Source organism: Pan paniscus, chromosome 17, assembly GCF_029289425.2.
Source record: "Pan paniscus chromosome 17, NHGRI_mPanPan1-v2.0_pri, whole genome shotgun sequence".
In the NCBI taxonomy this organism is placed as follows: Eukaryota; Metazoa; Chordata; class Mammalia; order Primates; family Hominidae; genus Pan; species Pan paniscus.
In genome coordinates this window covers 53,502,022-53,527,346 of record NC_073266.2, presented here as the reverse complement: position 1 = coordinate 53,527,346, position 25,325 = coordinate 53,502,022, and the positions used below count along the sequence as shown (strand labels likewise).

General features: G+C 40.7%; 2 protein-coding genes across 7 annotated transcripts in view; one reads left to right on the top strand and one right to left on the bottom strand.

Moving 5' to 3' along the window:
• The window catches only part of ELP2 (elongator acetyltransferase complex subunit 2), a 48,578-nt gene extending 46,587 nt beyond the window's left edge, over window positions 1–1,991 (bottom strand). For 2 of the 5 annotated variants that reach the window (XM_063597248.1, XM_063597249.1), the window contains exon 1: window positions 1,253–1,853. In XM_063597248.1, the coding sequence (XP_063453318.1) occupies window positions 1,253–1,390 (138 nt within the window). In that variant the 5' untranslated portion in view covers window positions 1,391–1,853. Of the gene's footprint in view, window positions 1–1,252 lie in introns of all 5 variants that reach the window. The other 3 variants (XR_609164.6, XM_003830220.7, XM_034943476.3) reach the window with 3 other exon arrangements.
• On the top strand, window positions 1,922–22,817 carry SLC39A6 (solute carrier family 39 member 6). 2 transcript variants are annotated; one of them, XM_003830227.5, is made up of 10 exons: window positions 1,922–2,218; window positions 4,318–5,115; window positions 6,640–6,820; window positions 7,689–7,858; window positions 9,080–9,298; window positions 14,582–14,687; window positions 16,874–17,251; window positions 18,765–18,845; window positions 20,095–20,285; window positions 21,598–22,817. In XM_003830227.5, the coding sequence occupies exons 2-10, from the start codon at window positions 4,327–4,329 to the stop codon at window positions 21,748–21,750; spliced, it is 2,268 nt and encodes a 755-aa protein (XP_003830275.1). In that variant the 5' UTR covers window positions 1,922–2,218; window positions 4,318–4,326; the 3' UTR covers window positions 21,751–22,817. The 2 variants fall into 2 exon arrangements, with proteins under 2 accessions (XP_003830275.1, XP_008953917.1); XM_008955669.6 differs by having other exon boundaries at window positions 1,938–2,231.
• The last annotated feature ends 2,508 nt before the right edge of the window (window positions 22,818–25,325 follow it).

Here is a 25,325-nt window from a genome sequence, read left to right as displayed (position 1 = left end):
GTTTTTTGCACTTTCTCTTGCCATTCAAGAATGCAAATAACAAGAAACAAAAACCAGGAAGGAGCAAGCAAGCTCAAGATGGGGTAATGTGGTTACAAATATTTCATATATATATTTGAATCTCCAAAGGGTGTGAGAATAATGTTTTTTTGAGATAGGGTCTGGCTCTGTTGCCCAGGCTGGAGTCCAGTGGTGCGACCCCCGTCCACTGCAGCCTCAAACTCCTGAGCTCAAGCGATCCTCCCACCTCTACCTCCCGAGTAGCTGGGACTACAGGCGCACGCCACCACAACCAGCTATTTTTTTTTTAAACTTTTTGTAGAGACTGGGGTCTCGCTCTGTTGCCTAAACTGGTCTCCAACTCCTGGACTCAAGCGATGCTCCCACCTCTGCCTCCCAAAGTGCCGGGATTACAGACATGAGACACGCTCCTGGCCAATAATGAAATTTTTAATCAAATTAATAAAGCAGTATGAACAGAAATACATATAGCCATCTCCTGCGTTGTATTTTAATTTTCAACATTTTACTTTTTACACTGAGCCTCCTTTTGAGATGCAAGACTAACTGTATAGACCAAATTAGCCATTGGGAATGGGGTTATAATGAATTCCGGGGAGCATGCAAAAACTATTCACTTGAGAAATATGGTAAGGAAAGCACCAAGAAAATAACCAACTGACTGGGTGAAGTCGAGGGAAGTCCCGCCTTATAATCAGTGCTTAGGATCCCCATCCCCTATGACCTTTCCCCCAAACTGACACTTTCTCTAAAATGTCCATTCCCGTAGCTAAAACACAGGTAACATTTCCTCGAAATTCAATACAACAAAAGTTCATTAACCAAAACTGAAGGAAATACTGAAATAAGATTGCACCTGTGGGATGATGGTTTTAATCTACATATAAATTTCAATTGTTTTAAAACCCAAATTGATTAACGGTACTACAGTTCCCAAGGAAGGCTTCAGGTAAGATGCTTATCATTCGGGTTTCTGCGTGGGACTAACAGGTTACTAGCAGCTCATGGGCAGCAATGACCCTAGGATGACGCCACGCGTGAGACGGCAAAGGGTGAGGGGTGAGGAGCGAGTCCGGCAGGTCCACTGGAGACTCCGAGCCCAAACCCCGCTCCCCTGAGCCGACCCGACTCGCCTCCTAGGTCTGGGGCGGCAACTAACAGCGCGCCCGGAGCACGTCCACAGGTTCAACCCGAAAAGCACAAGGGTCGGCCGTCCAGCGACCTCTCTTACCAGGGGGTCATAGAGCACCACGGAGCAGGACGTGCCAAAGGCCAGAAGTCCTCTGGGCCCAGAGCTCCAGTTCAGGACTCCCCGCACCCGGTTTGGGCAGCAAAACACGTGAGAAGTCTCCAGCACGGGTGCCACCATGTCGCCAACTGGTCAGCCGCACAGACAAGAGACGCGCACTTCCGCCCTCGGAGCGGAACTACGAGGGTGGTTTCTCCTGAGGCATCACCCGGTCCACGTTTCGCAGGCAGCCGAGGGCCAGACGGAGGCAGCCCCGCCCCCCTGAGACTCTCCGTTCCCACCGCAGGCTGGAACCCCTGTGCAAGGCCGCCGCTCTGCTAGCTCTGCTAGCTCTGCTCTTGGACCGTGGCCCCGCTCCGCGAACGAGCCAGGCCTTTGTCCCAAGAGCGAAATCCGACCCGAGTGGCTCGGGACCCTCCCGAAGGACCCGGGGCTCATGTGCCAGGGCAGCGTCAGAAACATCCCGCTGCCCCTTACGACCCGGTTCCCAGCAGCAGCCAGGGCTGGCCCCGGGGGCGCTGGCTAGCGAGTAAGGCCTCGAGGAAATGACCCCCAACTGCTTACAGTGCGCTAGGGCCGCGCCACGCCCCCGCGGCGTCGGCGAACACACGGAAAAGCGGATCCGTCTGCGGAGCCGGGTTCCGGGGTCGCACTGCGCATGCCCTGCAGTCCTGGGCGAAGGGGGCGGTGGTTGCCCGCGGCGCTGCGCGCGGCGGTAATTAGTGATTGTCTTCCAGCTTCGCGAAGGCTAGGGGCGCGGCTGCCGGGTGGCTGCGCGGCGCTTCCCCCGGACCCAGGGGCAGCCAACCCAATGAAACCACCGCGTGTTCGCGCCTGGTAGAGATTTCTCGAAGACACCAGTGGGCCCGTTCCGAGCCCTCTGGACCGCCCGTGTGGAACCAAACCTGCGCGCGTGGCCGGGCCGTGGGACAACGAGGCCGCGGAGACGTGAGTCTTTCAGGTCCGGGAGCAGGGCGGCTGGGAGGGGAGCTCCTCCGGCCAGACAGGCGTGGCGGGGGAGGGGTGGTTCTGCGGAGAACCGGATCCTGCGGACCGGGCAGGGGGGCTACAGAAAGAGGATGCTGGGGGGAGCCCGCCGCAGGCGCCCACTCGCCCTAGACAACCGGACTTCTTAAGGTGCTCAGATGGGCTTCGGGGTGCAACGGAGGATTTTTTGAGGAAAAGATCCGTACTTTTCATCCCGTATTCGAAGAAGGGACTGACGTGTTTAGAAATAAAAAGCTTTTAGAAGAGAGCTTTGTGCCCTCTTTTCCGTTTTCTGTACTCGCCTTTTTCTCTAAGGCCCTTCCCTTCTGCTTTCCTTTTTCCTCCAGCACACACCAACTTGCAGGAAAGGAGATCCTTCAGCGGGTCCACGACCGCGCTCAGCATCCTCCCTGGAGAAAGGCTCGGAGCTGTCCCCTGTGCTAGTCCCCTCCCACCCCGCTCCTCGCCTCTCTCCTGGGAATGATTTCTAAATGTTTATCTTTTACCTAGTAAAAGAATTCCCGAAACTTCAAGCCCCAAAGATTCCTCTTTCAGGAGCCTCGTTCTACGCCGTACCTCCATTTCCCACTGTTCCCTGTATGATACCCTGCACTTGTGCAACACGAGTTTAACGAGTACTTGTAATATACATTCCTTCATGTGTTTTCCTCCTTCACCTTGCAAAATAGGTTTTACCGGTATTTTAGATAAGGTAATGAATGCGAGAGCCCTGTGCAAAGAACAGCTAACTGTGGTAGAGCTGGATAGCCCCATGCTCTTGCTTAGTTGTAAACTTGACCTCTGCGTCTTTTGCTGGAGATGTGAGTTTGACCACCATCACCTCCACCGTTGGTGCTGGACATCCTGCTGGATCTGAATTAACTGAATTCTGGCTCTGCTTAACTGAATGCTGCTTTTCAAGCTCCACTTCAATTGCTCCCTCCTCTTTGGGGCATAGGCCTTTGGTTCCAAACACTGCTGTGGATGATTAACAGCCTGTGATTAAATGTTGACTGGTTTGTAGTAACACAAGGATGCTACAGTGAGTTTTTCATGAAGTTCAGTTTACTTTAAGAATTCTGTGTATGGACATAATGTGTCTGATTCATTGTCAAGTCGGAAAAAAGATTCAATGTGTATTTAAAGTATACACTTATTTGAGGCTGGGCGTAGTGGTCACGCCTGTAATCCCAGCACTTTGGGAATTGGAGGTGGAGGATCTCTTGAGGCCAGGAGTTCAAGACCAACCCGGACAACATAGTGAGACCTCGTCTCTAGAAAAAAAAAAAAAAAAACTTAAAAAAAAAAATTAAGTATACATGTATTTGAGTATGCATAGAAAATATCCTGAGGGATACACTGGCAAAATTGAGCACCTTTGAGGATTGTGATTGGGGAAAGGGGTCTTAAATGGGCTTGTATGTAAGGAGAGTGTATTAGTTTAAAATTTTTTTAATATGTGAATTCTGAGATTATTATTTCTATTTTTTGGTGTTTGAAGGTTATTTTATGAAATGATGGTGATGATCAAGGTAGCTAGATTTCATTTCGTTCTTTTTTTTTTTTTTTGAGACAGGGTTTCACAATGTTGCCCAGGCTGGTCACAAACTCCTGGCCTCAGGTGATCTGCCTGCCTCAGCCTCCCAAAGTGCTGGGATTATAGGCATGAGCCACCACACCCAGCCTAGATTTAATTATGAATCATTGGCCTCAATGATTCAAATAATCGTTCAAATAAATTCTCAACTTCAGTAAGAAGTTGATGGCTGTGGCCACATGGATCTCCCTTGTCTCTGAATTACTATTGCTTTTACAGTGCTAATGGCAGTCTCTTAGCACTCAGCTCTTCTCCAGTTGTTTCATGTGTTTTAGGAATGCAAGGGTAGAGCGTAGGACTCTAGTTCTTTCCATCTTCACAGTACCTAGCGTCACACTGGTCACACCACATGATGCTCTGGCAACTTTGATTATTTGATTACACATTAATTTTCAGTATGAGGTTTCTTAATTCAATTTGTTTTAGAAGTGAGTCAAGAATTTTTTTTTCCTGTCTTTTCTAGGAAGGCGCAATGGCGAGGAAGTTATCTGTAATCTTGATCCTGACCTTTGCCCTCTCTGTCACAAATCCCCTTCATGAACTAAAAGCAGCTGCTTTCCCCCAGACCACTGAGAAAATTAGTCCAAATTGGGAATCTGGCATTAATGTTGACTTGGCAATTACCACACGGCAATATCATCTACAACAGCTTTTCTACCGCTATGGAGAAAATAATTCTTTGTCAGTTGAAGGGTTCAGAAAATTACTTCAAAATATAGGCATAGATAAGATTAAAAGAATCCATATACACCATGACCACGACCATCACTCGGACCACGAGCATCACTCAGACCACGAGCATCACTCAGACCATGAGCATCATTCAGACCACGAGCATCACTCTGACCATGATCATCACTCTCACCGTAATCATGCTGCTTCTGGTAAAAATAAGCGAAAAGCTCTTTGCCCAGACCATGACTCAGATAATTCAGGTAAAGATCCTAGAAACAGCCAGGGGAAAGGAGCTCACCGACCAGAACATGCCAGTGGTAGAAGGAATGTCAAGGACAGTGTTAGTGCTAGTGAAGTGACCTCAACTGTGTACAACACTGTCTCTGAAGGAACTCACTTTCTAGAGACAATAGAGACTCCAAGACCTGGAAAACTCTTCCCCAAAGATGTAAGCAGCTCCACTCCACCCAGTGTCACAGAAAAGAGCCGGGTGAGCCGGCTGGCTGGTAGGAAAACAAATGAATCTGTGAGTGAGCCCCGAAAAGGCTTTATGTATTCCAGAAACACAAATGAAAATCCTCAGGAGGTAAGATGAGTGCTGTTCATTATTTTAATATACCTGTGTGTCTGTCCTGTCTCTGCTACTCTATCTCTAGTTGTGAGGAGTTTAAAGTAAAAGTAAAATGTTGAAGTTATTGAAAAGGGAATTTCCACCTTCTCAGCAAGGCACTTGCCACAAAGCATGCCTGCTATGTTGTAAACATTCCCAATTCAGAACTTAGGGAACAGTTCTTTTGGTGAGCATAGTGCTACCTCCTACAATTTTTTCTAATATAGAATATAAAATATGTAGAGAAAGATATCAAGGCTATCTTTAGAGAAAGTCTATAAAGGTGAACATTATTAATAAAAAATAGAAAATGAGGGGTTGAAAGCAGGAGTTAGAATCCATATTGTAGGGAAAGGTGTGACTGAGGGGGCTGAAAACTACTGAGAATACCACTGCTGCCTCCTTGACAGAAGGTCCACCATGACTTGAGGAGTGATTGAAATTGGAGCAGTTTCCATGAATGTCATGCTGGACAAGGGAAAAGTTGGGGCAGTGAGGTTCTGAGTTCATGTGGTTTTTCTAGAGTAGACTTCCAGACTGTACGTAATTCACCTTGGCTGAGAGATGTCAAGAACAGGGAATTATGTCAAAAAAAAAAAAAAAAGGAACAAGGAATTAGTTGATACAGTTTAATAAGCAAAACTTTAGTACTTCATTCAAACCAGCATGTGACTGTACTAATTCTGGACTAATCCTAGTAGTGGCCATAGCCATAGCAGCCCTGGTGATAAAGTTTGCTCTGAGTTGTACCAACTGAGAATTGTGGTGGGAGTTGAAAATGTCTTTACAGAAGATGAGAAACTGGTACTAAAGCCAGTTTGGGGTTTTTTTGTTGGTTTTTTTTTTTTTCTTTTTTGGCTGGGGGAGAGATTGCACAGAGGAGTATCTTCAAACTAAGTTTGTCATCTAATTAAATAGTTGAAAACATCTGCCTGCTGGTACAGGTTTGTTTTATTAACCAGCCTTGCCCTCCACAAGAATAATCTGCATAATTTAATATCCTCTCATTGCAGAGCATTACTTTGCCAGGTATGTAGACAGAACTGAGTTTTTGCAAGTAGAGTCATTACTAGAAGAGAGGCATGTCTTGGACTTGTTTAGGCCAAGTAGGATAGCGTTAGTACTGAAGCAACATATTTCTCAATCTCTGATGAGCCCCATTTTGAAATTAAAGCTCATTTCCTTAATACGTTTATACAGTGAGTTAACAGGCTTGTGAATCTCCATTTATCCTCATGCTTGTTCCACTTGAGGCTTTCTCCCTAGGTGACTCGTGATGTACTGCTTCTCTGATGAGGTAGACAGAAGAGGTGGGATACCACTGTGGTGACATAGTATCGCCAGGTAGCTGGAGGCAAGTTCCAAAGTGCTCAAAACAGAAGTTGATTTTAATTTTCATTAACTCGAGAAAACGAAGTAGCATTAGTAAAAAAGGGTATTGTGTCATCAGACTACTCTAATGGGGATGCCTTTTGGTGATTTTCACTTTGTTTCTTTCAGTGTTTCAATGCATCAAAGCTACTGACATCTCATGGCATGGGCATCCAGATTCCGCTGAATGCAACAGAGTTCAACTATCTCTGTCCAGCCATCATCAACCAAATTGATGCTAGATCTTGTCTGATTCATACAAGTGAAAAGAAGGCTGAAATCCCTCCAAAGACCTATTCATTACAAATAGGTAAAATTGCCTTTTTTGTGTAAAAACAATTTCAGTAGATTCATTTATATTGTGCTTTTCCTTAGATTTGCATCAGCCTATTTGTTTTCCAGTACAATTCTGAATATGTCATCTTAGTTGTTCTTTGCCTTGAATGTGAAGAAAGCAAGGAAGGGTGTTAGCCCTGCCCTTTAAAAAAAAAAACCCAGAAAATAAAATTTCAATTATGACTTCTCTGGGTTCATCCTACAAGAAGGTGTCAGGATCACCTGAAATTTGGGATTTTTATATCATGTCACTGCTTGGGAAGAGGTCTTGGGTTCATTTATGCTGCTTAGAAACCTAATACTGATGCATTCTTATTGATAAGTGAAGCTAGGATAGGCTCTGCTATAGCGTAGGGTCTCATTGCTCAAAAGTAATGAGGAAGGAATCACTGCTTTGTTTTCTGAGGACATTATTGAATTCCTGGTTTCTTCCTCTTCTTTTCTTTCTTTTCCTTTTTTCTAAAAAAAAAAAAAAAAAAAAAAAAAATTCTTTTATCATTTAGCTCTTATGGAAGTCTGAAAGCTCAGTTCCTAAGTGAGCTACAGTTCATCCTTGGTAACCATTTTTTTTTTCCTTTTTCACCCCGACCTGAAGAATTTCCCATTAGAGCTATGCTCCTTACCTGGAGAGTTCTTAAGTACCAGTCAGGTTGTTCATTTGAGCCAACAACAGATTTCTTGGTTATTGTGCTATTGCCACAGTAGGTCCTATTTGCATTGAATTTGTGTGTTTTTAGCTTCTCTCCTTTTACGTGTTGCTTTATGCTACTCTCCAGAAGTCTTTCTTGTAAAGTTTATTAGTTGTATAATTTTTCTTTGCTCTGTTTTGTTTTGTTTGACAGCCTGGGTTGGTGGTTTTATAGCCATTTCCATCATCAGTTTCCTGTCTCTGCTGGGGGTTATCTTAGTGCCTCTCATGAATCGGGTGTTTTTCAAATTTCTCCTGAGTTTCCTTGTGGCACTGGCCGTTGGGACTTTGAGTGGTGATGCTTTTTTACACCTTCTTCCACATGTAAGTATAGTAATTTGTCCTGTTAGTGTTTGATTATTCAACATTGAAAAAAATATGTTTTGGTTTATACTAGAATTTTTTGTATAAAATGCTAGAAATTTGGTTTAGAAAAGCTTATTTTAAAATATATTTGGTAAGTGAAAGCTGTATTTTTCTGCTCGATCTTAATACATTTGTGAATTTTGCTTTCCTTTTACAAAACACAGACTAATTTAACTTTTTGAAACCCACTTAATAAAAAGAGACAAATTCTGCCTGGCTATTAGTACTGTGATAGACTGCAGCAATGTAAGTTATCTGCTTTATCTGTTAGTGTAATTGCCAAGAAATAAAATATGTGACCCTTTATGTACCCAAGAAACTTGGAGGTTTTCTTCAGAGTTGAATGTTTATGTATGTATTTAAAGATTTACACTTCATGACACATAAAACAAGTTTGGTAAAGTGAATTTACTTTTCCGTCAGATATTTGGAATAGATGCTCAGTTAAAAAATATGTGTGTTTCATTCTTTAAATTCCCATTAAAGGTTTTCAAGTATGTGGGAAAAGGAAATCACACCATACCTAGAGCACTACAAATCTCATGTTCCATTCAGTAGTTAAAGAAAACTATGTTGCTCTGACAAGCTCTCGGACCACCAGATGGCAGACATTCGGGAATACCTACTGATAGAAAGTGGCGTGTGTATGGGGTGTACTCTGTGATCCCCCAGTCTCTTAGTGTGTTCCACACCCGATTCCCTAATGTGCAATAGCAGTAGTTACTACTCCACTCAGCTACAGGCTGCTAGGGCAGTGCACCTGGATCTCGGGTACATGCCAGGACCCAACACACACACACACTAGGCTTCTTACGCTAGTGTGATGACATTGGTATGGGCTTTTCAGTTGGGAAAATAAGCAGTAGAAACTGTGCACATTAAGTCTAGTATTCCTGTTATTTGTGGCCATGGTAATTCGTCAAGCATTGAAAATGCTCACTATTTATGTATTATGGGGGTCACTGGGAATGTATCTGAAGTACATGTCATGCATTAAGTTCTAGATAGCTAGCTGCTCATTGGTCATTTTATTTTTAATGTCCTAAACTTCACCTCATCTCTGAAGTATCTGAATAATTGCATAACTGAATGATTTCAATTTTGACCTTACCTAGCCAACTTTCTGACTCGTTGTGTGAAACTGATGAATTTATAAATAACAAATTATTTTGCCTTCAGTCTCATGCAAGTCACCACCATAGTCATAGCCATGAAGAACCAGCAATGGAAATGAAAAGAGGACCACTTTTCAGTCATCTGTCTTCTCAAAACATAGAAGAAAGTGCCTATTTTGATTCCACGTGGAAGGGTCTAACAGCTCTAGGAGGCCTGTATTTCATGTTTCTTGTTGAACATGTCCTCACATTGATCAAACAATTTAAAGATAAGAAGAAAAAGGTAAGAAAAAGTATACTGAGTACTTACTATGCTTCAGATATTTATTTATAGTAGTACTCTAACTAGATTGTTAGAATAGCACGCCCAGGTTGTATGAGCTTCATTTGAGAGGGAGTTCAGTACCCTTGAAGTACTTTTTGGTCCCAGAGATATTTATGAGGAGCATTTCTATATCTTAATAGCTCTGAAGTTTTCTATCTTTGCTATTCTTTTGAAACTCATGACAGGATAAGAAAAGCAAGGATGAACATCTGTATAAGTGACCAGACAAGGTACCAGCAGGGCCTTGAAGACCAGAAGCATCGTGTATACATGGATACACTATCAATATTTATTAGTAGTTATGATTAACTAATGTCATTAATTTCCAATTAGTCACCCAGTAGCTAAATGTTCTGTTTTCTTTTAAAGGGTATGTGACTTACAGACTTGCCCTTTGCAAATTGGATCAGAAATGGTATGAACTCAAACAATAGGCTCTTTCTTTCTGGCCAAAAAAAACCCTTTTGAGTCGCCTATGGTAATTTGCCACTTTTTATTTGATATGATCAGGCAAGTCATTCAGAAGACTGTCAGGAGACTCTTAAAAATGATGTGGGTCAGGTGGGGTGGTTCATGCCTGTAATCCCAGCACTTTGGGAGGCCAAGGCAGGCAGATCACTTAAGGCCAGGAGTTCGAGACCAGCCTGGCCAACATGGTGAAACCCCATCTGTACTACAAATACAAAAATTAATCAGGTGAGATGGCGCATGCCTGTAATCTCAGCTACTTGGGAGGCTGAGGCACAAGAATTGTTTGAACCTGGGAGGCGGATGCTGCAGTGAGCTGAGATTATACCACTGCACTCCAGCCTGGGCAATAGTGAGACTCTGTCTCAAAAAATAAAAAAAAAAAGAAAAGAAAAGTGATGTGTTCATATCGCAACATTTTAGTCTAACCTAATACATCTGTACACTCATATTCTGGTCACTTGATATTGACCGGGATTTTCTTCAAGTTGGAGTTCCGTATTCTGTATCGTTTCTTTTTTTCTTTATCAGCCATGCTGCTTCATCTATGATTTCCAATTTTGGTTTCTCTAAAATTGAACAAGAGATTACACACTTAAAGCTATTCTGAACGTAGAATCTAGGTTTTGGAAATTAAAAAAAAAAATTTATTCAGTGGTAGCCTTACGTAATTTGGTATCTTTTTTTAGCACCTTGCCTTTGAATCTTCCAAGTATTCAGCTTTTGTGTTCACAGAATTAAATATCCCCTACCAGGCACGGTGGCTCACGCCTATGATCCTAGCACTTTGGGAGGCTGAAGCAGCAGGATTGCTTGAGGCCAGGAGTTTGAGAGCAGCCTGGGCAACATAGCAAGACACTGTCTCTACCCCCCAAAAAAGAAGTAACTCCTTACCATCATTTCATAGTTTGAGCAATGTGTAATTAAATTGTGCAATTACAGTAATAAGTATAACTGGCGTGAAGAGGTTTCAAAACTAACACAGTTGATTCTTGCTGAGCATAGAGCTCACTGTGGGAAACAAATGCATGTGTAAACAGGGGAGTGTTTACATACTAGGAGTATTTGCTCTTAGGGATTTTACGTTCACCGAAATCTCAAATTAAAAATTTTGAACCTTCTCTTTAGTGGACCTAAATATAGAGGGAAGAAGTAAAATAAGAATAGCTTATTTATTCTTAATCAAGGAAGTCATCTTCTGTGTTCCCATTGACGCAATTGCTTCCCTTGGACTGTTTCTTAATGTTATTGAATAGTTTCTAATCTCATTTAATTATCTCAAAAAGAAAAAAAAAAGCTACTCATTATATGGTGAGTACTGGGAGCTCTTCAGGCATTTTTTACTTAGAATTTTCCTTAAGAGAGCCATCTTGCACCCCTGGGAGATCCCATATATCATAGTTTTAGGTTATCTGCCATATATGGACTAGTTTATTCCTACTTCTTTAAGTCTTCTGCAGTTTTTCTTACATTTAAGAAAAAGATCAGTTTTCATTCTGGGAGACTTGGGGATGGGTTGTTTTCTTCTTTTTTTAACTGTACGTCTGGGTCAAAATGTCATAATTTATTTAACATTCTCATTTCAATTTCGTTTCCAAATTTTACCTAAATACAGCTTTTCTTTTTTTTTTTTTCTTTTTTTAAGAAAACAGGATCTTTTTTTCAGAGACAGCATCTTCCTCTGTTGCCCAGGTTAGAGTGCAGTGGCATGATCATAGCTCATTGCGCTTCAAATTCCTGGATTTAAGCAATCCTCCCACCTCAGCCTCCCAAGTAACTGAGACTACAGGCTCATGCCACCATGCCCAGCTAAGGATAGCTTTTCTTTAACTTAGCCCTCTTTAACCTAGGACTCCAAGAAATAGGCCCTCTGTTATCTGACACAGAATAATTTTTTCTTTTTTAACTCTAGGTTATAACTCTAGATTGTTAGTGAGTTGTAAAATCAATCTGTATGTCATAACCAATATTTTTAAATGCAACAATAATATTATATATATTACTATTTTACATTACATATATTAATGTGGGTCATAGTCAGAGTAGTTTGATGCACTCTGCTTTAAAATAGTATCTACTAGAATGTAAGCTCTTAAAAGCCAGGATCTCTCTGTCTCGTTTACAGCTCTGTCTCCAACGTGTAGAATAGTGTCTGGTACATAATCGATGGTAGTAAATATTGAATGTTTAAGGAGCATGAAACAGCAAATAAGCATAATTTCTAGATGAAGACTTCCCATAGGAGTTTTGCAAATGTTACATGTTCTCTTCCCTTTTTGGAATATGCTGAGTTTATCTTTTGTTAAAGGCATCCAGATATTAAAGTTACTTACTTAATAATTTTTAATCTAATTCTCTCAAAAAGAAAAATACTGCTCATTATATTGTGAGTATGGGGAGTTCTTCAAGCTCGTAACAGGGCATTTTACTTAGGATTTTTCTTAAGAGATCCATCCTGCATCCCTGGGAGATTCTGTATATCATATTTTTAGGTTATAGGCCTTCTGCTACTTAAGGTTAACCTTCTGCTAGTGAAGGTTATTGTTCATGCCGAAAACTAGAGAATCATCTCTGATATCCCCCTCATCCCCACATCCAACCAAGTTTTAATAAATATGTCCATGGTCTCTCCATTCCTCTCCATCTTTCTTGCTGTCATTCTAGTCCAGGCCATGGTTATCTCCCACCTGAGTGACAGTTACTGCCTCCTAATAGGAGCCTGTCCACGTTATTTTGTTTTCCTCCTTTTCCCAATCTAGATTTCACAGAGCGGGCAGTGATTTGTTTAAATGAAAATATGATGAGGTTGCACACCACTACTTAAAATCCTTCCTCCAGTGGCTCCATTAGTTTTTGGACAAAGCCCACTATTCTCAACAGAGTTCTATTGTCTGATCTCCTTTAGTTGCCTCAGCCTCATCTCTGGCCACCCTCTCTGACCTAGTAGGCCCTGGCCACCTTGTACTTCTTTGAGTTCCAGAACAGTGCTGGCCCCTTCCTGGTGCTACTCCCTGCCTGGAATGCTGCCTCCCCAACCTTCCCCACCAAATTCCTACCTATCTTTAGGTCTTGGTATAAGTTATATTTTTTCAGTGGCCACCTGGAAATTATTGAGGTCATGTTATTATACATTCTTAATAGCACTCTGTTCTTTTCTATTGTAAAATGTGTCAAAAATTATAGTCAAAGAAGTATATAATCATTACCTGTGTAAAACCCTCTCCCTGTGGATAGTAAGCTCCATGAGAACAGAGACTGTGGGGCTTATTTTATGTTCTGCTCCCAGCATTTAGCATAGGGAACATTGTGGGCCCTTAATACTTATGGAATGAAAGAATTGGTTAAACTACTTTCTAGAACAATTGCCCAATGAGAAATAAAGCACCAGCATAAATGATTTAAGATACCCTGAGTTCATTTATTTTTACAAATATTTAAGTACTTTCTCTGATTGAGGCATTATATTCAGGATAAGTGTAAAGATTTGTGTGTGTGTTTGCCTTTTCTTTTTTTTTTTTTTTTGAGATGGAGTCTCACTCTGTCGCCCCGGCTGGAGTGCAGTGGCGCGATCTCTGCTCACTGCAAGCTCCGCCTCCCAGATTCACGCCATTCTCCTGCCTCAGCCTCCTGGGTAGCTGGGACTACAGGCACCCACCAACACGCCTGGCTAATTTTTTGTATTTTTAGTAGAGACGGGGTTTCACCATGTTAGCCAGGATGGTCTCGATCTCCTGACCTTGTGATCCGCCCGCCTCGGCCTCCCAAAGTGCTGGGATTACAGGCGTTCGCCACCATGCCCGGCCGTGTTTGCCTTTAAAAGTTCTTAAAATCTAAGAATGTATATACACTTGATATGGTATTAGAGCTTGAATGAAATCTTAGGTATGGTGGTGATCATCATATTCAAAGGTACTGCAAATAAGAAATCTGTTATTTATGTGATAACTTTTATTTTAAATGTTCTGTATAAGTAGATGATACACAGACACCATTGTTCAAACAGTGACCTTTACACAACATAAAGGCTGCTTGGACTTAGGGACAATATCTCTGGTATGGTATTTGGGATGGTTAAAAAGCCCAGTGATGAATTCAGGGTTAATAGAGGCTTGTTTTAAAAGAGAAATCATGTTAATGGTGTTTTATTAAAGAAAAGTGTTTTAATAACTAAAAAACTGTAGTTTTAGGTTATAAAAAGAATGGGAAGTTTGGGGTTTCAGTGTGCAGAAGAGGCATGGAGGAAGCCAGGCAGGTGGTTACCAGATCACTAGATGCCTGAAGGAAATGCCCCTAGCTGGATTTTTTTTGTTGTTTTTTGAGACAGCGTCTCCCTCTGTCACCCAGGCTGGAGTGCAGTGGCACGATCTTGGCTCACTGCAACCTCCGCCTCCCGAGTTCAAGCGATTCTTGTGCCTCAGCTTCCCGAGTAGCTGGGAATACAGGCGCATGCCACCACACCTGGCTAATTTTTGTATTTTTAGTAGAGATGGAGTTTCACCATATTGGCCAGGCTGGTCTCGAACTCCTGACCTCATGATCTGCCTGCCTCGGCCTCCCAAAGTGCTGCGATTACAGGCGTGAGCCGCTGCGCCTGGCCGGGAGTATGCATTTCTGACAAGATCCCAGGAGATAGTGTGCTGCTAGTGTGGGACCATACTTAGAGTAGATGACTGTGGGGGCATTCTGTGTGTTTTGTTTACCTGGTTATTGATTGAAAGCTGTACATACAAACAAATTACTGTTTTAAAGTATTGTTTTCCCTCACTATTTTAGAATCAGAAGAAACCTGAAAATGATGATGATGTGGAGATTAAGAAGCAGTTGTCCAAGTATGAATCTCAACTTTCAACAAATGAGGAGAAAGTAGATACAGATGATCGTAAGTTCTTATGCATAAATTTTAGGGCTGGAGGGAGTTCATTGCTGTATGATTTGCAGGCAACTTGACTATCTGGAAGAAATGGGACCATGTCCTTTTGGTTTTGGTTTTTGCAGTATCTCATACTTTTTAAAATATTGCCAGTGAGTACGTTGTTTTTGTATATTTACATTTATTTTTTCTGTAACTTTTTATTTTGAAGAAAATTCATAGTCATAGAAAAGTTTAAGAATCGTACAAAGAATTCCTGTATCCCATTCACTCATATTCCCCAGTTATTTTACCACACTGTCTTTCTCTAGCTCTGTCTACACACACACCTTTTTCTTTAATTTTTTAGTGACCAAAGGGCCAGCTACACACACTTTTTTTCTAAACCATTTGAGAGTAAGTTATAGACATGATGTTTCTTTACTCCTAAATACTATGTTTCCTAGGAAAATGGACATTCTCTCATATAACCAGAGTTTAATTATTAAATCAGGAAATTTATACTGATACAGTGCCATTCTCTGTAGACGTTATTCTTCCAAATGCCTTAATAGTGCTTTTTACCCCAACACTCCCCCAACCCCCACCAAAATATTGTTCCAGAGTACAATTCAGGATCAAATATTGCATTTAGTTGCCTCTACTTTTGGGTTTGTTTAGTATTTTTGCATAATTAGGTTGATCAGTTTTGGCAGGAATACCGCAAAATGGTACTTGTACTTTTCTGTCACATGTCGTGCCACCTGATATGATTCTTTGTCACTTATTGGTGGTGGTAATTTTGACCACTTGCCTAAGGTTGTATCTACCATGTTTCTCCTGTTTTTCCTGAAACTTGGCTGTTTGCTTGGCATATCTTGTCGGACAGACTGAGTTAAGATTCATATTTTCAACCCAGCTCCTTGCCATGATGTTCAAGGTCCCGCTGAGCCCACCACTCTCCCGCATTGTTCACTGTGCTCCAGCCCCACTGGCCCTCTTTTCACGCTGGGAGCACATAAGGCTTGTCTCTGGGCCATGCACTCACTATTCCTTGTACTCGGAATACCGTTCTCTGAGACCATTACATGCATTCCTCCTCTTGTTGTGCAGGTCTCAAATCAGCTATCTCCTTTAGAGGCCTTCCCTCAGCACCCAACGACAGCAGGCATGAGCCACTGTGCCTAGACCACACTGTTTTGATATATGGTTGGTTTTTTTTTTTTTAATTTTTTTAATTTTTTTTTTTTTTTTGAGATGGAGTCTCACTCTGTCACCCAGGCTGGAGTACAGTGGTGCGATCCCAGCTCACTGCAAGCTCCTTCTCCCGGGTTCACGCCATTCTCCTGCCTCAGCCTCCCGAGTAACTGGGACTACAGGCACCCGCCACCATGCCTGGCTATTTTTTTTGTATTTTTAGTAGAGACGGGGTTTCACCGTGTTAGCCAGAATGGTCTCAATCTCCTGACGTTGTGATCCGCCCACCTCTGCCTCCCAAAGTGCTGGGATTACAGGCGTGAGCCACGACGCCCAGCCCGCTCTTCAGTTTTTTAAATGGACTCCAGTGAAATGTGTAATGATGGGGAGGAAATACCTGCCCTAGAAATGGACTGCAGTGTCAGGGATGGTTCCAAGAAAATTGATAACTATGTACAGGAGAAAAAAAATAACCTTATTGTGGCAATTTATTTTCCTTTGCACAGATAGATAATAAATGCTTCTTGGTGATGATGAAATAATTTGGATTCTCTGTTTTTTCCTTGAATTTTGCCTTCCAAAAAAGAGGAAGTCAGATGGCAGGATTATGCATGTTTTTTAATTTCTAATTTTCATTACTTCTCTAAGATATTTTTCTAAAATAAATATTTTAAATAACATGTTTTCTAAAACAAGCAGGTTCTTCTCTTAGGATGAGGAAAAAAGTCATTTTTAAAAAGGTAGGGAGGCAGAAGAAATTGAGGGAGCATCTGAGAGGTAGTTATTGAAGGTTAACATTTAAAATCCATTCTTAATATTTGAGACCATTCCATTTCTGGAATTCATTAAAATCTATTGATGTTTTTCATCAGTAATACTTTAATATTTAGTTCTGCAGATGTGAAGGAGTTATCGTGCTTTAAGATCTTTCATTGACTTTTTCAATGAGGTTTGAAATGTCTCCAAGTCCATTAACAAAGCCTTCTAACTGTCCCCATGCCCTTTATGTTTATTCCTAGGAACTGAAGGCTATTTACAAGCAGACTCACAAGAGCCCTCCCACTTTGATTCTCAGCAGCCTGCAGTCTTGGAAGAAGAAGAGGTCATGATAGCTCATGCTCATCCACAGGAAGTCTACAATGAATATGTACCCAGAGGGTGCAAGAATAAATGCCATTCACATTTCCACGATACACTCGGCCAGTCAGACGATCTCATTCACCACCATCATGACTACCATCATATTCTCCATCATCACCACCACCAAAACCACCATCCTCACAGTCACAGCCAGCGCTACTCTCGGGAGGAGCTGAAAGATGCCGGCGTTGCCACTCTGGCCTGGATGGTGATAATGGGCGATGGCCTGCACAATTTCAGCGATGGCCTAGCAATTGGTATATATCTACATATTTGTTCCTTGTTGATTGATTCTGAAAATGTCACATTAAACACCTAGTCAAATTTTAACAAAGAATAGATTAGTTTAGATGAGGATATTAGTGACTTCCAAGATTATAAAAATGTTACTTTTTCTTTTACTACTTTGACAATGAAGTGCTCAATAAATGTTAGGTATGATTAAATGCTAGGAATTGTACCTAGCCCATTACCTAAATTGTAACTGTCAAAAGCTGTTCTTAAATTGCAAGGTCTTAAGATCAGTCTTTAATTTTTATGGTGCATGTATGAGATTTTTTTTTCTCCCTATACATTGAAGTTCCCTTATCGAAAATATAATATTTACAAAAGTAAAATTATATTTTCCATCATCTTTTATGCTAAAGGAATCTTCATACATCTAAGTCCAGTTACCAATCTCTATCCTATGAAGAATTATAGAACTTTTGCTAATAAATTGTTATACCACACTTGGGAGATAACAGAATACTTACAAATTTTAATAATTTAGTGCTGGAAGGAACCATGCAATTAGGCAGCTGAGGCCTGTCAAGGTGACGCCACTTGTCCAAGGAGGCTGTGCTGTGTTATAGCTAGGCCTGGCCTTGGCTCTCTGGGAGTTGAGTGCTCTTCCTCTTGTACTATATTATGCAGAGCTGAAACAGACAAAGGAGGAATGTCCAATTGCACAGTCGGCTGGGTGCGGTAGCTCATGTCTGTAATCCCAGCACTTTGGGTGGCCAAGGCAGGAGGATCGCTTAAGGCCAGGAGTTCAAGACCAGCCTAGACAACATAGTAGACCTTATTTCTACAAATAAAAAAAAAAAATTAGCCAGGTATGGTGGTACACACATGTAGTCCCAGCTGCCTGGTAGGCTGAGGTAGATGGAACGCTTGAGCCCGGGAATTTGAGGTTCTAGTGAGCTATGATCTCACCACTCTACTCCAACCTGGCCAACAGAATGAAACCCTGTCTCTGAAAAAAAAAATATATATATTCACAGTCATGGTTTATAATTGATTGATTGTATAATATGTCAGCTTTTTAAAAGGGGACGGCTATTTGTCTTAGAGTTTTCTCACTGAAACAGTGAAAGAATAAATGTAAACATCTAGTTACATAGTAAATTCCTCTGAGGCAAGTGAAACATGTTTATACCCTTGACAGGAGAGTTTTTTCCTAAACCTTTTAAACAGTTTATTTTATATTCTTGAATATGCCTTTTATATGGTAGCAGTTACTCCTCAGATTTGTATAACTTTATCCGCTCACTCTAAGGCCTAGAAAACCTTCCCTTCTCTTTCATGCCCGATGTGCTCCTTTGGGAAATTTAGACCTCATGGAATGTACTCTAAGATTTCTTACAAAGAAGATACAGAGTTGGTTTGGGAAACTTCTGTTCATTCACAGCCAAAATACCATTTTCTTGTTACCTCATTTTGCATACTGATAAGATTAAAAAACACAAATTAATGTAGCCAAACTTTTTCTGATTGATTTTTACACAGGTGCTGCTTTTACTGAAGGCTTATCAAGTGGTTTAAGTACTTCTGTTGCTGTGTTCTGTCATGAGTTGCCTCATGAATTAGGTAAGAGAACCACATAAATTGTATTTGCCAAGTGGGTAAAATGTTCTAGTGTTACTGGCTTTTGCTAATGGTAGTTCAGCAAGCTTCTTCATCAATTTCATGCCTTCTCATAAGTCTGCTAACCAGCATACTGATGACATTAGGGATCATCTTCATACACACAAGGTGAATAAGACTACAGGATACAAAGGAATCATCTTCCATTAACAAAAGTTGAGAAAGAGAATCTCATTGGAATTGAAGGGAAGTGGATGAGTTGTGTTTTCAATATTGTTCTTCTTTGTCACTAGGCATTAAAACCTTCCCTAGTTCTGGATCCCAGTTCACGTCCTTGTTTTTCTTGTTTTGGAGATATATTCACACACATACCGCTGATGCCATTTTCACTTTTGTTCCTTGTTATATGTTCAGCCATTCCTTATAATCTTCAGCATCTATGTTCCACATTCAAGTCCCATGAAGCCCCTCTCTTATTTCCATCTTCATGTGTCTCTTTTCTCCTTTTATAATTGTAGCATTGAACTCTTCAGCTGTTATTTATGCATTACCATTATCATTTGCTGATCATCTCATGTGTGTTCTCCACCCATTCCTCCCTTCTTTGTGGCCAAATTCCAAGCTCCTTGAAAACACTGCAAGACCACAATATTAAATTTTTAGTATTTATCATTTTGACAAAGTGTAAGCCTTAAAAAATTTTTTTGGATAAGATATCTGGCCAGGTGCAGTGGCTCACGCCTTTAATCCCAGCACTTCGGGAGGCCAGGGCAAGGGGATCACCTGAGGTCAGAAGTTCGAAACCACCCTGGTCAACATGGTGAAACCCTGTCTCTACTAAAAGTAAAAAAATTATCCAGGTGTAGTGGCATGCACTTGTAGTCCTAGCTACCCAGGAGGCTGAGGCACAGGAATGGCTTGAACCCAGGAAGCAGAGGTTGCAATGAGCCAAGATCGGTGCCACTGCACTCCAGCCTGGGTGACAGAGCAAGATTCTGTCTCAAAAAAAAAAAAAAAAAATAGTTTGTACATCAAGTTGAATGATGAAGAATAAAAAGGAAAAATAATAGTTTCTACAGCTGTTAGGGTGATTTACTAACACTGCTTTAACCCTAGGTCATTCTTAATTTTGTTTTCTTTTCCCCCTCTCAAAAACACTGGAAAATTTTCTTAAATCTGGGAAATATCTTGGTATGTGTCTTAAAAATGATTTCTCAATGACTTTTTCCTCCTTTTTCGTTTTCTGTTAAAGGTGACTTTGCTGTTTTACTAAAGGCTGGCATGACCGTTAAGCAGGCTGTCCTTTATAATGCATTGTCAGCCATGCTGGCGTATCTTGGAATGGCAACAGGAATTTTCATTGGTCATTATGCTGAAAATGTTTCTATGTGGATATTTGCACTTACTGCTGGCTTATTCATGTATGTTGCTCTGGTTGATATGGTAAGTTTTTAAGAAGTCTTATTACATTATTGACCAACAATAAAATAGAGAAAATATTCGGTAAAGCCTCATTTTTTTTCTCTCTTTTTGGGGGAGCAGGAAGTGGAATCTTGCTATGTCGCCCAGGCTGGTCTCAAATTCCTGAGCCCAAATGATCCTTCCATCTCAGCCTCCTGAGTAGCTAGGACTATAGGCTCAATAAAATATCTTTTTTTTTTTGGCTGGGCACGGTGGCTCATGCCTGTTAGTCCAATATTTTGGGAGACCAAACCAGGCAGATCACGTGAGGTCAGGAGTTCGAGACCAGGCTGGCCAACACGGTGAAACCCTGTCTCAACTAAAAACTACAAAAAAATTAACCAGGGGTGGTGGCATGCGCCTGTAGTCCCAGCTACTTGGGAGGCTGAAGCAGGAGAATCACTTGAACCCAGGAGATGGAGGTTGCAGTGAGCTGAGATTGTACCACTGCACTCCAGCCTGGACAACAGAGCAAGACTCTGTCTCAAAAGAAAAAATCATTTTTTTAAAAAAAGATTTTAAATGCAGTCATTATGAGAAGTGATTCTATATTCAGAAATTTGTGGCATATAAGAATATAGGTTCTTTAGAGTTTTTTTTTTTTTTGGATTGTTGATCACACCTTTATCTTGCTTAATATGTGTCCGGATTCACAAAAATATCTACATCCTGATGTATCATTTTAGGGTATGATCTCAGTAATCAGGCAGTGAATTTTCTATAGATTTGTAGGAAGTCTAGGACAAGATGCATATTGTTGGCATGCTGTATACTTCAGAATGCTTAGTTTATTAATCAACAAAGGAGTCATATCTTTTTGTAACTAATGTCCTTGAAACAATCCCAACCAATCTTACTGCTAAAATTGTAATTTATTATTTTATTTTTATTTTTTACTTTGTAAGCAATCAAAGACAATATGTATCTTATATAGTATAAGGTTTTCTATCTCTGAACTAAAGACAAACTACATGTTATATCCAGTTCAGATATGCAGCCAGTAACTGAAGTAGGAAAATCAATATCGCTTTTCATTTTCCAGTGGAAACTGGAACCAATACAAACTTTTTCTTGCCCAGAACATCATGAGTAATCATTGTTAAACTGCTAGGAAATGCTGTGTGACATTGTTAGCTAGAGTCAGTATGTATGTAATCATGTTTTAAGGAATTAACTCACAGTATATCTAGCTACAAATAAAGCTAGTATACTGTCCTATAAATTTTTCTAAAAACTAATCTGTAGTTCTAAAAACTTAAATGTCACTCTCATTTTCCCTTACTTTTTTTTTAAGGTACCTGAAATGCTGCACAATGATGCTAGTGACCATGGATGTAGCCGCTGGGGGTATTTCTTTTTACAGAATGCTGGGATGCTTTTGGGTTTTGGAATTATGTTACTTATTTCCATATTTGAACATAAAATCGTGTTTCGTATAAATTTCTAGTTAAGGTTTAAATGCTAGAGTAGCTTAAAAAGTTGTCATAGTTTCAATAGGTCATAGGGAGATGAGTTTGTATGCTGTACTATGCAGCATTTAAAGTTAGTGGGTTTTGTGATTTTTGTATTGAATATTGCTGTCTGTTACAATGTCAATTAAAGGTACGTTTTAATATTTAAGTTATTCTATCTTGGAGATAAAATCTGTATGTGCAATTCACCGGTATTACCAGTTTATTATGTAAACAAGAGATTTGGCATGACATGTTCCGTATGTTTCAGGGAAAAATGTCTTTAATGCTTTTTCAAGAACTAACACAGTTATTCCTATACTGGATTTTAGGTCTCTGAAGAACTGCTGGTGTTTAGGAATAAGAATGTGCATGAAGCCTAAAATACCAAGAAAGCTTATACTGAATTTAAGCAAAGAAATAAAGGAGAAAAGAGAAGAATCTGAGAATTGGGGAGGCATAGATTCTTATAAAAATCACAAAATTTGTTGTAAATTAGAGGGGAGAAATTTAGAATTAAGTATAAAAAGGCAGAATTAGTATAGAGTACATTCATTAAACATTTTTGTCAGGATTATTTCCCATAAAAACATAGTGAGCACTTTTCATATACTAATTTAGTTGTACATTTAACTTTGTTTGTATAATACAGAAATCTAAATATATTTAATGAATTCAAGCAATATATCACTTGACCAAGAAATTGGAATTTCAAAATGTTCGTGCGGGTATATACCAGATGAGTACAGTGAGTAGTTTTATGTATCACCAGACTAGGTTATTGCCAAGTTATGTATCACCAAAAGCTGTATGATTGGATGTTCTGGTTACCTGGTTTACAAAATTATCAGAGTAGTAAAACTTCGATATATATGAGGATATTAAAACCACACTAAGTATCATTTGACTTCGATTCAGAAAGTACTTTGATATCTCTCAGTGCTTCAATGCTATCATTGTGAGCAATTGTCTTTTATATACGGTACTGTAGCCATACTAGGCCTGTCTGTGGCATTCTCTAGATGTTTCTTTTTTACACAATAAATTCCTTATATCAGCTTGATGTCAGACGTCTGGTTTTCTTTTTTTAAAAAAATTTTTTTACCATTGGAACCATTTTTAACTGTAGAGTTCAGTAGTTTTAAGTATATTCATGTTGTGCAATGAATCTCCAGAACTTCATCCTGCAACACTGAAACTCTATACCCACTCAACGCCAACTCCCCATTTTCCCTTAGCCCCTGGTAACCACCATTCTACTTTCTGTTCCTAAAAAATTGAGCTATCTGATTTTTTAAATTATAATCTGGATTGTAGTATACTAATCAATTCATTTATAATATTGTATTGGGTGGCCTTATTCAATTTTTAAATTGTTTATCACAAAGGGCACTTCAAAAAATATTGGTCCACAGTTTGTTCTCGGGTGTCTCTTTTTTTTTTTTTTTTTTAACAACTGGGTCTAAAGCTGTAGAAGAAGCATTATTAATATTCTACACTCTCAAGAGAGTCAGTGTTTTAATTCAAGATTTTTACGATGGAGAGCTTGTGATGAGACTCAATGCTTGAGAGAGACTCCAGGTATTTTTATTTATAGGTCCTGGGAAGTACATGGCACATCTGGAGGCCACACACATGGAGGTCAGAGAATGCAGGCAGGGAAAGAGAGGGACATATGGGCCAGTGCCTTTATTGGGTCCGGGGCATTATTCAAACAAGTTTCCCTTGAGGAGTTTCAATTAGGTTGAAAGCAAGCAGGCATCAGTTCCAGGAGACCAGTCTGTGACTCAGAGGTGGTCACTGTGACATATCCACACAGCCCATGTGAGGGTCAACGAGGCCAGACAGGCAAGCTGCATCTAGCTGTGCCATAGCAAAGTGGTTGACAGTGAGCAGCTGTATAAGGCAGCCATCTGGGTGGACCACATTGAGGAACTGGGAGACATAGAACTGGAAACTGTGTCAAGGGTGACTGAGCTCTGCTTCTGTATGGGAAAGTCCAACTTATATTCACAATGAGTGCCAAGGCCACATAAAATTATAAGCATTCACTACAATCAGTAACAAGTGGACAATACCATCCCCCCTTCATCTAGGGCTTACTGAGGGACCACGTCACCAACATTTCTGTTTCTCAGACCAAGCGAAGGGGATGGGTATCAGAATTACCTGGTTGGGGGTGCCTGCACAGATGAAATTAAGCATCCCCTTTGGTTGAATAGATTACTCTGCTTCAGAAACTCACAGAACTACCATAGTGCCACTGCTAGATCAGTGCAAGGTGAGGAAGTTCTTGTAATAACTGGAAATGCACCTCTAGGAGTGTGGTGAGCACAGAGACTTGTCCCTTCTTTCACAGAAATTCTGAAGGTAGAAGGTGTGCTGGACCAGCCCACAAAAACAGGATGAAATAGGAACTATGGTTCCCACTCCAGCTGGAACCTGTTAACGGGAATATGGAAGATTCAGATAGTCCCCATCACTCTGTGTCAGAGGATGGAGATGAGAGGAAAATGCAAAAGCTGTAGAATGTGGACCAAAGGCTGATTTTTGGGAGGGAACATAACTTGTCAGACTGGCAAAAAAAGTCACAAATAGAAATATCTTCAATGAAAAAGGAGATATAAATAGTGTAGATTCAAGCAATTATAAAAAATCAGCCTATGTATTTGAGAACTTTTTGATACGGATTAATTTTCTGGGAAAATACAAAATGTTCACTCAAGAAAAAAAAAATTATTACATCAAAATTCTCCCCTTCTCCGCCCCAAACATAGGCCCAGTTTACAGTGTTTTACCAAAACTTCAAGACATAAATCCCTCATTTATCCAAATAGTTTCTGGGATTTAAAAGAGAAAGCTCATGTTAATTGAGGTTAGTGTAACCTTGATATGAAAACCACGTTAGGAAAGGCAATTTGTCTTGGACCCTGAGAGTACCTGCACTTTCCGGATATGTCAAGAATGTAAGGCCCTGACCACTCTTTGCCTTGGCCAGTTATCAGTGAGCAACCTTGAAGGATGAGGTTCTGGCTAGGCACGGTGGCTCACGCCTGTAATCCCAGCACTTTGGGAGGCCGAGGCGGATGGATCATGATGTCAGGAGATCGATACCATCCTGACCAACATGGTGAAATCCCGTCTCTACTAAAAATACAAAAATGAGCTAGGCATGATGGTGCATGCCTGTAATCCCAGCTACTTGGGAGGCTGAGGCAGGAGAATCGCTTGAACCGGGGAGTTGGAAGTTGCAGTGAGCCGAGATGGCACCATTGCACTCCAGCCTGGTGACAGAGCAAGACTACATCTCAAAAAAAAAAAAAAAAAAAAAAAGATTCTGAGGCAAAGGGCAGGTGTTGTATAATATAAAGGAGGTAGATTCCCCAAGCCTAGTGTCCTTCAACTGCTATATGCCACCTAAACTCACTGCATGTGCAGCCCCTGTCTGGAACTTTTCACTTTGCTCTTGTGGGATTCGGGGGTCAAGGGGAACTGATGTAAACTTCTTTATTGCTGTGAGCCATAAGTTCTTTCTCGGTGACCCAGGAGTGTCACATCTTCCAGCATCCAT